Raw genomic sequence first — 13,604 nt, 5'->3', positions numbered from 1 at the left:
CAATATCAAAGAATTACTCCAATCACCATTGGATCAGAGCCAAGTATGTTGAGTGGTCGGAAATCCCGCTCACCCTGTCGCTCTCTGGCGCGCCACATCATTTCTAACCACTTCACTAAAAACGCTCCTCGCTCACAGGAAGAAGAAAGAATTGCTGCTCCAAATTCTGACTGTTAAAATGACCATTTCACCAACACCAATCTATTTTTGTGAGTACCTGGACCTGCCATTTGGTTTTGAAGTATTGAAACCAAACCATATGATTTAAATGAACAGTATTTTAATAAAACATGAAAAGGTGACTGTAAAAAGCGCTCGTCATTTCAAATAGGCTACATGCCATATTAATAGGCTACATGTCATATAAACACTGAATAGGTCAGGAGCCAGACAGGGAGTGATTATTTAGGCTATATTATTAGCCTATTATTTCAGTATATTTCAAAGCTATAGCCTAAAAATAAGTAAAGCAACTGCGAGTGACACACTAGGCAGGAATATTAAGGCTCCGCATTTAAACAACATTTTGTTCTATTGAATCATTATAGTCTATAAATTCCAACATATAGGCTGTGACTTACTTAGAATGAAATAAGAATGAAATACAAATGAAAAATGCCTTTTTTGGCTCCGTGCCTTTGAATTCACTTTTAGAAATACGAGTTTGGCACGAGTCTGTGGCTTCAGGCTCATGCGATGGGGATGCTAAACACCCTTCGGGACATTCTTGCCAGTCTGGGCAGGGATGCAGATTTAAAAATATATATATATTTTTTTTTTATTAGGTAGGCCTATAGGGTTTTTAGGCAAAATAACCAGAAAAAAATTGAAACTTCCTTGAGAGGTAATATGTCTGGCCTATTGGGACAAAAATCAATGATATCTATACAATAGGCTAATAGAACGAAATCAAACGACTTTTAAGAGATCGGATTTTTTGTTCAGAAATACCTTGCTACAATGACACACTTAGCTAGCTACCCACCTCAATCCTTTATTTTAGCATGTGCACCTACTTAGTACACCATCATGCTTTCGGGATACGTGTCTTTTCAGATTCCACAATGATTCTTTAGTTGTGGACACTACATCACCACACTCCCTCTCTTCTTTAGTTGTGGACACTACATCACCACACTCCCTCTCTTCTTTAGTTGTGGACACTACATCACCACACTCCCTCTCTTGCTCTTGGTCCTCATCTTTGTAAGTCACCTTGATTTAACACCTGTGTGTTTTTATCAGTTTCTTGATGAAAATATTTAACTCTATGACAGTAGCTAAAGCAAGGGGCTATAGCAGCACAGTCATGTTTGACAAATATGATGAAAGAATTAACATTAATGTATAAAAGCTTGATTTTTTTGACATACTCGAGGCACGGTTCAGATCAACTGGTCAGAAGACCGGAGAGAGAAGGACAGTGCCATGTTGAGCACCGCCCATCACCCATCTTGAATCCGAGCGGATGCAGTCAGCATTTTGAAACTATTTAACCATAAATGTAATTGTTTAAAATCTGAAAGTGTCATGTCATTTTATGAAGCATGTCTTACCTTGTTTCAAAGTAGCCTTTAAAAATACGATCTTAGAAATGTTGAGGGAATTATTTTATAAACACTTCATATGCTATGAAACCATGTTCTATTGGTTATCAAAACAACATGATGTGATTGTCCAGCAGCCACAGACCCAATCCTAGCCATGTTAATAACCCATGCTAGTTGATGCATCTTTAGATCCCCCCGTTTCTTCATTTCTAACATATTTTTGCATCTCTGTCATTTGAAACCACTTGTGCATGTTGTTTCCCCACTAACTGTGTTTCGGAACATTTGCACGTAGCCTACAGTCATTGCTGAGCTTATAATATGAAGAAATAAAACTTGATCAACATACTAAGCGGTCGGATCTGTTGCATCAGCCTCATTGCTATTTAACTGTTTTTGTAATTGCAATGTAGCAATATCTTAGGCTACCAAGGGTATTTTGTAACAGGCTTGAATATGCAAAGAAGCCAATAGGCAGAGTGTAGCCTACTCTGTCGGATTCTCTATGGGGAAAAATAATACAGCGGTGCATTTCATAAAGTGGTTCCTTGCATTATACAATTTGTATTTTTGGACAAGTGACCCTAACCCTAATGTCAAGCACTGGGGGTTAGTCTGGGGTAGAGGTTAGTGTTATGCCGTGTTCAAATCAACTGGGAACTCGGAAATCTCTGACTTCCGAGCGTTCAAAACAACTGGGAACTCTGGGGAAAAAACTAGCTCCAACTGGGAAAAATCGATTAGAAGGGTCATCCAACTCGGTATTCCAACTCTGGCCTTTTTCTAGAGCTCAGACTTTCCGACCTGAAAATCAATGACGTCATGATTTGACCTTGTATTTTTCAGAGTTCCCAGTTGTTTTGAACGTAGCATTAGTCTAGACGAGAGAGAATGCTTACTTCCATTATCAGAGTCTTCTTCGCTGCTGCTTGGATGTCGACTTCTCTTCATTGTCAGTCTTGGCGAGGTCAAGGTGTAATGGTGTAATCTGAAAAGAGGAGATTCATAACCAACTGCCCAGTACAGACAGAATCCTTTGCCTCCATGTACAGAACTCTGTCACCAGACACTAAACATGACTGTCATCAGCCTGACTGATGATCAATGAAGAGTTATTGGACAGAGTTGACAGATAATGGTAAATAATTTGTTTGCAATTATGAAGAAACAAAATATTACTCTTACTGGTCAGTTATAAGATGGTCACCTCCCCCACTGCCCTCAACAAAAACATCACACAGAAGTGCTAGTCACTCTTCATGCATTTGTTTCAAGCCTCCTAACTAACACACCTGTGCTACTGACAGTGTTTATTACCATACAAGATAGCAAGCAAAAAACACTAACTACATCACAATGACCTCACAGCTGTGACTGAACGTTCAACAATTGCTCTAGAGTTGTTTATTTTATTTGTTTCAGTATTTTCTCGTTAATACCTGCGTTCTGTTATGTATGATGTAAGAATGTAAATTGTTGATCTGTATTTTGAATAAATAAAATATATATTTTTTAAACGGTGATCCAAAGCCACGTTCCAAACAACTGGGAACTCGGAGAAAAACGAACCCCGAATGGGATTTATATTTTTGGAGCTGTCATCCAACTTGGAATTCCAACTCGAACTTGGGCATCTTTCTAGAGCTCCGACTTCCCGACCTGAAGAGCACTGACGTCATGATTTGACATCGTATTTTGCGAGTTCCCAGTTTTCTTGAACGCACATGATGAACGCGCCCCGGGTAAAACCGTGTAAGGTTAGAATGTGTTTAGCTATAATAAACCACCTCAATGTCCAAACAAATAACTTGGCAAGAACAGACTCATATTAGACTAAAAAAAACTTTACGAATCTACTACCTCATGTTGACCAAGCACAACCATGTATGACCTGCGACAACGTGTCAAACAAACAAGCATTCGCAGCTAGTTGAGTAGCTATACGAACAAGTAAATAAGAAAACATGTTTGTCACTGAAAGATAGCCTGTCTGACGTGCCAACTTGGCAGAGACTGCTTGTCGCCGTCGCACCCCCTAAACTAGTAAACACGGTAGTTAGCTACTAGCTAGCTTAGCTAGTTAACTATCTGCTTTAAGCCACGTAACGTTCGCAAGTTAGCTAGCCTAGCTAATGCTAAGTTCCCATTCAACGAATTTGGCTGAGATGTATAGTATCGCTTGACCACAGTATTGTGCCTCCACTCTGCATATGGACGCGTTAGAGTGTGTGGATATAATTTATGTTTATTATGGAACATTATGACAGATTCGGTGGCCCTCTGAACTTTAATCTTGGCGCCATTTTAAATGACGTAGTAACTAGCGGCAACTCTGTGCTAACGGGCTGGGAATATGGTAGCACAACCCTACCTACCACCACTCGTTCACATGGGGTGAAAAACATAGTTTACATGAGAAATTCCTGTTTAAAACCAGAGGAAGATTAAAAAAAAAAAATTGGGACAATACCTACAGCACGTCTGGCAGATGCGGTGGTGTCTAAATACAGCTCGTGTAGCAGCGAGTACCACTCACCCCGCATTCCTCAAACACAAACAGTGGCGTATGCTGGATTTGGAGGGTATACTCAACTACTGCCTGTTGTCGCAAGATGGGGCACTTTCATTGGGCCAACGCGTTTTTGCGTGATTAATCGAAATGGTGACCTAAAACCGCCTGAAAAATGTTCACAGTCTCCAATGCTCCCCGTTTACAACCTTCAACCGAATAACCATTGGTCGATTTATTTTTGGAACGCAAACCTGTACATTGGCCTTTTCTCAATCACATTCCCCTAGCGTCCTCTCGTCTCCTTCTCAAAACCCATTGGAGGAGAAGGTCAGAGCGGAGGGACTTCTGTCTTTCTCATCCAATGGGTTTTGAGTGATGGGTCTTGATTGTTGACAAATGACCAGTCATCAGCTATTGGGTTGTCACCAGTTACCACAGCCACAATGTATATCATAAAAATTCCTGAAAACAAAAATGTGTTTTTCAGTGTTCATTTAAGGTTAGCAGTGTGGTTAGGGTTAGCTTTAAAATCTAAAAATTCTTAAGATACATTTTTTAAATAGGCGGGGTTTATGACTTTGTTGGTGTGGTAACTAGTGACGACCTCAGCATTGGCGCAGCATTGTAACGTCAAACTGTATAAAACAATACAAATCAAGGGAATTATGGTGCTATAAAGACAACTGGGAACTCGGATTTTTTCCAGTCGGAGTTCGTTTTTTTCAAGTTTCCAGTTGTTTTGAACGCACCGAAGTCCCCAATCAGAGTTCCCAGTTGTCTAGTGTGGCCTAATACTGCACTTTTCGGTGGTGGGCCAACGCCGAAAACAGTGAAGTTCATCGATCTACGCCGAGGGAGGAGCTGAGTTTTTGTATCTGACAATTAAATATTCTTGATTACTGTAAAATGTGTTGCACACTCAATTCTTGCAGTTTGGCAGTAAAAAAATATTTCAACACTGCCCAGGCATATTTGCAAACTGCTAAACTTGGAACCAATCAGAACTCCTGTACGTACCCCTTGTGATGAAGGCAGCCAATGGCCTACATCTATCTACGATGTGTACCAAATAATTATGGATATACTGGCAAGATACTTGTTTCTCCGTCCTAATGGTGCTTTCCTGACATATGGGAACCACTACGGTATAATAAGAACTGGAGACCGCGTCCAAGATAACCTTAAAAACAACGGGCGGACATCTACTCACATCAGAGAGGAAAATGAAGAGAGAGGCCCAACTCGGTGAAAAATATGTCTCCCTCCAGAAGGTGGCATTGTTTTACCCAACAAGCAATGAGTTTTTGTATGGAGGTCAATGAGAGTGTAGAATTTGGTCAACAACCAAAAATGAATGGCTTATTCGCAACATAAGGTTTATTTGATCGAGTATAAGTTTCATCGTGCTTAAGTTGTTACGAGTGTACTGATATAAGTAGGGCACGTCACACGGCAACTTTGAGAAAAAACATCAGAGTTGTTTCGAGATTGCGATGCATGTTCATGGCATGACGCTAGTAGTGTGATATTATTGAAAGTGCCTTAATAACGAAATTATACAGAATCATAATGTGTACCAGTAAGTCATATTCTATTCATGTATCTAAATGTTGATAATACGATATGTGTCCTCTATTGATGTCTGATCTGAGTTTGATTGGTTAACCCTATGCATTCCTATAGGGGCGCCCAGTTCTACGGTTCTGGTTCAGGAAAAAAGATGGCGGAAGTGAATGCTGAATTCAAAATCAAGCAGTGCATCGAACAAAGTTGGCGAAGACAAATGTTTTGAATGGACAACAGTAGTAGCGAAAACTGCAACAAAAAGGAAATTGTCTAAAATTGAAGTGGAGGATACGTGTATGAATGACAATGAATCGCTTCTTGTTGGAATGCGTTTGTTGGGTAAGGATGCATATGTAGGAAACCCGTGTGAGGTGTTAAAGGGTGAAGTATGCGCTGGGAAAAGTGTATTTAAATAGTGGAGTAGGGTGGTGGGTTTTTAGTGGGTGTAGGGTATTTAAATAGTGGAGTAGGGTCTAACCCTACACTCATTAACAACCTACCACCCTATTCCACTATTTAAATACCCTACCATCTAACCCTACACTCACTAGAAACCCACCACCCTACTCCACTATTTAAATACCCTACCATCTACCATCTAACCCTACACTCATTACCAACCCACCACCCTACTCCACTATTTAAATACCCTACCATCTACCATCTAACCCTACACTCATTAACAACCCACCACCCTACTCCACTATTTAAATACCCTACCATCTAACCCTACACTCATTAACAACCCACCACCCTACTCCACTATTTAAATACCCTACCATCTAACCCTACACTCATTAACAACCCACCACCCTACTCCACTATTTAAATACCCTACCATCTACCATCTAACCCTACACTCATTACCAACCCACCACCCTACTCCACTATTTAAATACCCTACCATCTACCATCTAACCCTACACTCACTAACAACCCCCCACCCTATTCCACTATTTAAATACCCTACCATCTACCATCTAACCCTACACTCATTAACAACCCACCACCCTACTCCACTATTTAAATAACCTACCATCTACCATCTAACCCTACACTCATTAACAACCCACCACCCTACTCCACTATTTAAATACCCTACCATCTACCATCTAACCCTACATTCATTAACAACCTACCACCCTACTCCACTATTTAAATACCCTACCATCTACCATCTAACCCTACACTCATTAACAACCCACCACCCTACTCCACTATTTAAATACCCTACCATCTACCATCTAACCCTACACTCATTAACAACCTACCACCCTACTCCACTATTTAAATACTCTACCATCTAACCCTACACTAAAACCCACCACCCTACTCCACTATTTAAATACCCTACCATCTACCATCTAACCCTACACTCATTAACAACCCACCACCCTACTCCACTATTTAAATACCCTACCATCTACCATCTAACCCTACACTCATTAACAACCTACCACCCTACTCCACTATTTAAATACCCTACCATCTACCATCTAACCCTACACTCATTAACAACCCCCCACCCTACTCCACTATTTAAATACCCTACCATCTACCATCTAACCCTACACTCACTAACAACCCACCACCCTACTCCACTATTTAAATACCCTACCATCTACCATCTAACCCTACACTCATTAACAACCCACCACCCTACTCCACTATTTAAATACCCTACCATCTACCATCTAACCCTACACTCATTAACAACCCACCACCCTACTCCACTATTTAAATACCCTACCATCTACCATCTAACCCTACACTCATTAACAACCCACCACCCTACTCCACTATTTAAATACCCTACCATCTACCATCTAACCCTACACTCATTAACAACCCACCACCCTACTCCACTATTTAAATACCCTACCATCTAACCCTACATTCATTAACAACCCCCCACCCTACTCCACTATTTAAATAACCTACCATCTACCATCTAACCCTACACTCATTAACAACCCACCACCCTACTCCACTATTTAAATAACCTACCATCTACCATCTAACCCTACACTCATTAACAACCCCCCACCCTACTCCACTATTTAAATACCCTACCATCTACCATCTAACCCTACACTCATTAACAACCCACCACCCTACTCCACTATTTAAATACCCTACCATCTAACCCTACACTCATTAACAACCCACCACCCTACTCCACTATTTAAATACCCTACCATCTACCATCTAACCCTACACTCATTAACAACCCCCCACCCTACTCCACTATTTAAATACCCTACCATCTACCATCTAACCCTACACTCATTAACAACCCACCACCCTACTCCACTATTTAAATACCCTACCATCTACCATCTAACCCTACACTCATTAACAACCTACCACCCTACTCCACTATTTAAATACCCTACCATCTAACCCTACACTCATTAACAACCCACCACCCTACTCCACTATTTAAATACCCTACCATCTACCATCTAACCCTACACTCATTAACAACTTACCACCCTACTCCACTATTTAAATACCCTACCATCTACCATCTAACCCTACATTCATTAACAACCTACCACCCTACTCCACTATTTAAATACTCTACCATCTAACCCTACACTCATTAAATAGTGGAGTAGGGTGGGGGGTTTTAGTGTAGGGTTAGATGGTAGGGTAATTAAATAGTGGAGTAGGGTGGGGGGGTTTAGTGTAGGGTTAGATGGTAGGGTAATTAAATAGTGGAGTAGGGTGGGGGGGTTTAGTGTAGGGTTAGATGGTAGGGTAATTAAATAGTGGAGTAGGGTGGGGGGGTTTAGTGTAGGGTTAGATAGTAGGGTAATTAAATAGTGGAGTAGGGTGGGGGGTTTTAGTGTAGGGTTAGATGGTAGGGTAATTAAATAGTGGAGTAGGGTGGGGGGGGTTTAGTGTAGGGTTAGATGGTAGGGTAATTAAATAGTGGAGTAGGGTGGGTTTCTTTTAGTGAGTGTAGGGTCTTTGTTGATTTTTTTTCCCAACCAAAGCATAAGGGAGTTATACTCCAGTCTAGTAGGTGGTGGTAATGCAACATTTATTGAATGCCAACCGCTGTTAAACCTCATCGACCTTACTGAAGAGCTCAGTGACATTAAACATGGCAGCGTCATAGGATGCCACCTTTCTAACAAGTCAGTTCGTCAAATTTCTGCCCCAGTCAACTGTAAGTGCTGTTATTGTGAAGTGGAAACGTCTAGGAACAACAACGGCTCAGCTGCAAAGTGGAAGGCCACACAAGCTCACAGAACGGGACCGCCGAGCGCTGAAGCGCGTAAAAATCATCTGTCCTCTGTTGCAACACTCACTACTTAGTTCCAAACTGCCTCTGGAAGCAACGTCAGCACAACAACTGTTTGTCGAGAGCTTCATGAAATGGGTTTCCGTGGACAAGCAGCCACACACAAGCCTAAGATCACCATGCGCAATACCAAGCATCGGCTGGAGTGGTGTAAAGCTCGCCGCCATTGGACTCTGGAGCAGTGGAAAAGCGTTCTCTGGAGTGATCATTCATGCTTCACCATCTGGCAGTCCGACGGACGAATCTGGGTTTGACAGATGCCGGGAGAACGCTACCTGCCCCAATGCGTAGTGCCAACTGTAAAGTTTGGTGGGGGAGGAATAAAGGTCTGGGGCTGTTTTTCATGGTTCGGGCCCCTTAGTTCCAGTGAAGGGACATCTATACGCTACAGTATTCAATTACATTCTAGACGATTCTGTGCTTCCAACTTTGTCGTAACAGTTTGGGGAAGACTCTTTCCTGTTTCAGCATGACAATTCCCCCGTGCACAAAGAGGTCTATACAGAAATGGTTTGTCGAGATCGGTGTGGAAGAACTTCACTGGCCTGCACAGAGCCCTGACCTCAACCCCATCGAACACATTTGGGATGATTTGGAACACCGACTGCAAGCCAGGCCTAAAAGCCCAACATCAGTGCCAGACCTCACTAATCCTCTTGTGGCTGAATGGAAGCAAGTCCTCACAGCAATGTTCCAATATCTAGTGGAAAGCCTTCCCAGAAGAGTGGAGGCTGTTATAGCAGTGAAGGGGGGACCAACTCCATATTAATGCCCATGATTTTGGAATGAGGTGTTTGACGAGCTGTCATGTAGTGTATCTTGAACGGGAAGAAGTAAAAGACCTAGAGGATACGAATAGTCTTGATCCTATGAAGAGGTAACACCGTTGAGCATTTAGCCCATGTATTGAAAGCTAGCCAATGTTACAGTTGACTAGCCTGGCCAGCTAATACTGGAAACGCCAATGTTACAGTTGACTAGCCTGGCCAGCTAATACTGTAAACGTCAATGTTACAGTTGACTAGCCTGGCCAGCTAATACTGTAAACGTCAATGTTACAGTTGACTAGCCTGGCCAGCTAATACTGTAAACGTCAATGTTACAGTATTAGCCTGGCCAGCTAATACTGTAAACGTCAATGTTACAGTTGACTAGCCTGGCCAGCTAATACTGTAAACGTCAATGTTACAGTATTAGCCTGGCCAGCCAATACTGTAAACGTCAATGTTACAGTTGACTAGCCTGGCCAGCTAATACTGTAAACGTCAATGTTACAGTTGACTAGCCTGGCCAGCTAATACTGGAAACGTCAATGTTACAGTTGACTAGCCTGGCCAGCTAATACTGTAAACGTCAATGTTACAGTTGACTAGCCTGGCCAGCTAATACTGTAAACGTCAATGTTACAGTTGACTAGCCTGGCCAGCTAATACTGTAAACGTCAATGTTACAGTATTAGCCTGGCCAGCTAATACTGTAAACGTCAATGTTACAGTTGACTAGCCTGGCCAGCTAATACTGTAAACGTCAATGTTACAGTATTAGCCTGGCCAGCTAATACTGTAAACGTCAATGTTACAGTTGACTAGCCTGGCCAGCTAATACTGTAAACGTCAATGTGCCTGCTCAGGAAGCTAGTGTTTCATTAGCTATCTCTCTGTCAGTCAATTACATTTTTAATCATATTTTGTATCTAGCTGCATTCTTGAAGACATATTCTATCATATAATTTGCATAGAAACCCAAATAAAAGCATATAGATTGAAAGATGTGTGTGTCATGTATGCTAGAATGGAGGTTTAAAAAAGACTGCTGCATATGTATATTAGCCAGCAATACACATGGTATAGCCTACACATATATACAATCTTCTCTGCTCTGTACTCCAGCACTTTGGATTTGAAGTGACACAATGACTTAGAGGTTACAGTACAGACTGTCAGCTTTAATTTGCGGGTATTTTCATCCATATCGGGTGAACTATGCACATTTTTACATAGTCCCCCCATTTTAGGGGACCAAAAGTATTGGGACATATTCGCTTATATGTATTAAAGTCGTCAAAAGTTTCATATTTGGTGCCATATTCTTAGCACGGTATGATTACATCAAGCTTGTGGCTCCACACATTTGTTGGATGCATTTGCATTTTGTTTTGGTTGTTTCAGATTATTTTGTGCCCAATAAAAATGAATGGTAAATAATGTATTGTGTCATTTTGGAGTCACTTCTATTGTAAATAAGAATAGAATATGTTTCTAAACACTTCTACATTCATGTGGATGTTACCATGGCTACAGATAGGCCTGAATAAATCGTAAATGATGAGTGAGAAAGTCAGAAACACAAATATCATACCCCCAAGACATGCTAACCTCTCACCATTACAATAACAGGGGACGTTAGCATTTTATATCATACCCCCAAAACATGCTAACCTCTCACCATTACAATAACAGGGGAGGTTAGCATTTTATATCATACCCCCAAAACATGCTAACCTCTCACCATTACAATAACAGGGGAGGTTAGCATTTTATATCATACCCCCAAAACATGCTAACCTCTCACCATTACAATAACAGGGGAGGTTAGCACTTTATATCATACCCCCAAAACATGCTAACCTCTCACCATTACAATAACAGGGGAGGTTAGCACTTTATATCATACCCCCAAAACATGCTAACCTCTCACCATTACAATAACAGGGGAGGTTAGCATTTTATATCATACCACGCTGACCCTCAACATGGGGACCCTCAGGGGTGCGTGCTTAGTCCCTTCCTGTACTCTGTTTACCCGCGCACGACTCCAACACCATCAAGTTTGCTGACAACACAACGGTGCTTGGCCTGATCACTGAAGATGATGAGACAGCCTATAGGGAGGAGGTCAGAGACCTGGCAGTGTGGTGCCAGGACAACAACCTCTCCCTCAATGTCAGCAAGACAAAGGAGCTGATTGTAGACTACAGGACACAGTGGGCCGAACACACTCCCATCCACATTGACAGGGCTGTAGCGGGTCGACAACCTTAAGTTCTTAGTTGTCCACATCACAAGGGAATTATCATGGTCCAAACACACCAACACAGTCATGAAGAAGTCCCTACAACGCCTCTTCCCCCTCAGGAGACTGATAAGATTTGGCGTGGGCCCTCAGATCTTCAGAATGTTCTACAGCTCCGTCATTGAGAGCATCTTGACTAGCGGCATCTCCGCTTGGTGTGGCAACTACTTGGCATCCGACTGCAAGGTTCTACAGAGGGTAATGCGTACGGCCCAGTACATCACTGGTGCCGAGCCCCCTGCCATCCAGGACCTCTATACCAGGCGGTGTCAGAGGAAGGCGCCTAAGACACAGCAAGCGATACCGATGCATGAAACCAACAGGACCCTGAACAGCTTCTACCTCCAAGCCATGACTGCTAAATAGTTAATAGCTACCCGCATCGACCCTTTTTTCACTAACTCTTTTGACTCATCACATACACTGCTTCATCTATCCTGTTGCCTAGTCACTTTACCCCTACCTACTGTCTATGTACGTATTACCTCGTACCCCTGCATATCGACTCTGGTACTTCCTGTATATAGCCGTCACTCATTGTGTTTGTTTTTCAACATGACAATGACCCAACACACCTCCAGGCTGTGTAAGGGCTATTTTACCAAGGAGGGTGATGGAGTGCTGCATCAGATGACCTGGCCTCCACAATCCCCCGACTTCAACCAAATTGAGATGGTTTGGGATGAGTCGGAACGCGGAGTGAAGGAAAAGCAGCCAACAAGTGCTCAGCATATGTGGGAACTCCTTCAAGACCGTTGGAAAAGCTTTCCAGGTGAATCTGGTTGAGAGAATGACAAGTGTGCAAAGCTGTCAAGGCAAAGGGCGGCTAATTGAAGAATCTAAAATATATATTTTGATTCGTTTAAACCTTTTTTTGGTTACTACATGATTCCATAGTTGATGTTTTCACTATTATTCTTCAATGTCAAAAATAGTAATAAAAAAAGAAAAACCCTTGAATGAGTAGGTGTTCTAAAACTTGACCAGTAGTCTACCTACATCTGTCTGGAATGAAGTAACTCAGACATTAATAACCAAATCACTTTATTATGCATGCCTGTCTCTCTCTGCAGACACATACCCAACACTTAAATACATGACATGGTGGGAATTCAGCATTGCTCAACATTGACGCACATGCTTTAATAAAATGATAGATATATTTACAAGATAAGCAACTTCTCTCCCAAATGTGAACATTCCCTGATCCCGTCCCACACCACAGCCCTTTCAACATTCACCCACGTTTAAAAAGAACTTCAGCAAAAAAAAACTAAAGAAAAACCACAAACCATGGGGCTTTAGTCCAATACAACCCAGCAATATATGGAGTTCATTACCTACATCAATATGGCCGTAACAGAGGTCTATATACAAGGTTGTGGTGCGTGGAGTCTCTCTGCCAGTCGGTGTGACAGACCAAAGCATGCCTTAGACTGATGGCTTTAAAAAGGAAACCAGTCTATAGAACGCCTTCCCAAGAAGGTGAACCGCGTTTAACACCAAGAAAACTAATAAACTTCATGGACAGAAGAGTCCCGTCCCCCCTCTTTAGACAGGATTAAAGTAGTATAAAAAAACAAAATAAGGC

The 13,604-nt window shown here is 41.9% G+C and overlaps 1 protein-coding gene across 3 annotated transcripts in view; it reads right to left on the bottom strand.

The window, feature by feature from the left end:
• Positions 1–4,311, bottom strand: part of LOC120043079 (protein Jade-1-like) — an 89,024-nt gene extending 84,713 nt beyond the window's left edge. The window contains exons 1-2 of one of the 3 annotated variants that reach the window (XM_038987803.1): positions 4,021–4,311; positions 2,450–2,538 (exon numbers count right to left, since the gene is read on the bottom strand). In XM_038987803.1, the coding sequence (XP_038843731.1) occupies positions 2,450–2,501 (52 nt within the window). In that variant the 5' untranslated portion in view covers positions 2,502–2,538; positions 4,021–4,311. The remainder of the gene's footprint in view (positions 1–2,449; positions 2,539–4,020) is intronic. The other 2 variants (XM_038987802.1, XM_038987804.1) reach the window with 2 other exon arrangements.
• Positions 4,312–13,604: the final 9,293 nt, after the last annotated feature.

Source organism: Salvelinus namaycush, unplaced genomic scaffold (assembly GCF_016432855.1).
Source record: "Salvelinus namaycush isolate Seneca unplaced genomic scaffold, SaNama_1.0 Scaffold86, whole genome shotgun sequence".
Lineage (NCBI taxonomy): Eukaryota > Metazoa > Chordata > Actinopteri > Salmoniformes > Salmonidae > Salvelinus > Salvelinus namaycush.
This window is presented reverse-complemented; position numbering and strand designations above follow the sequence as displayed.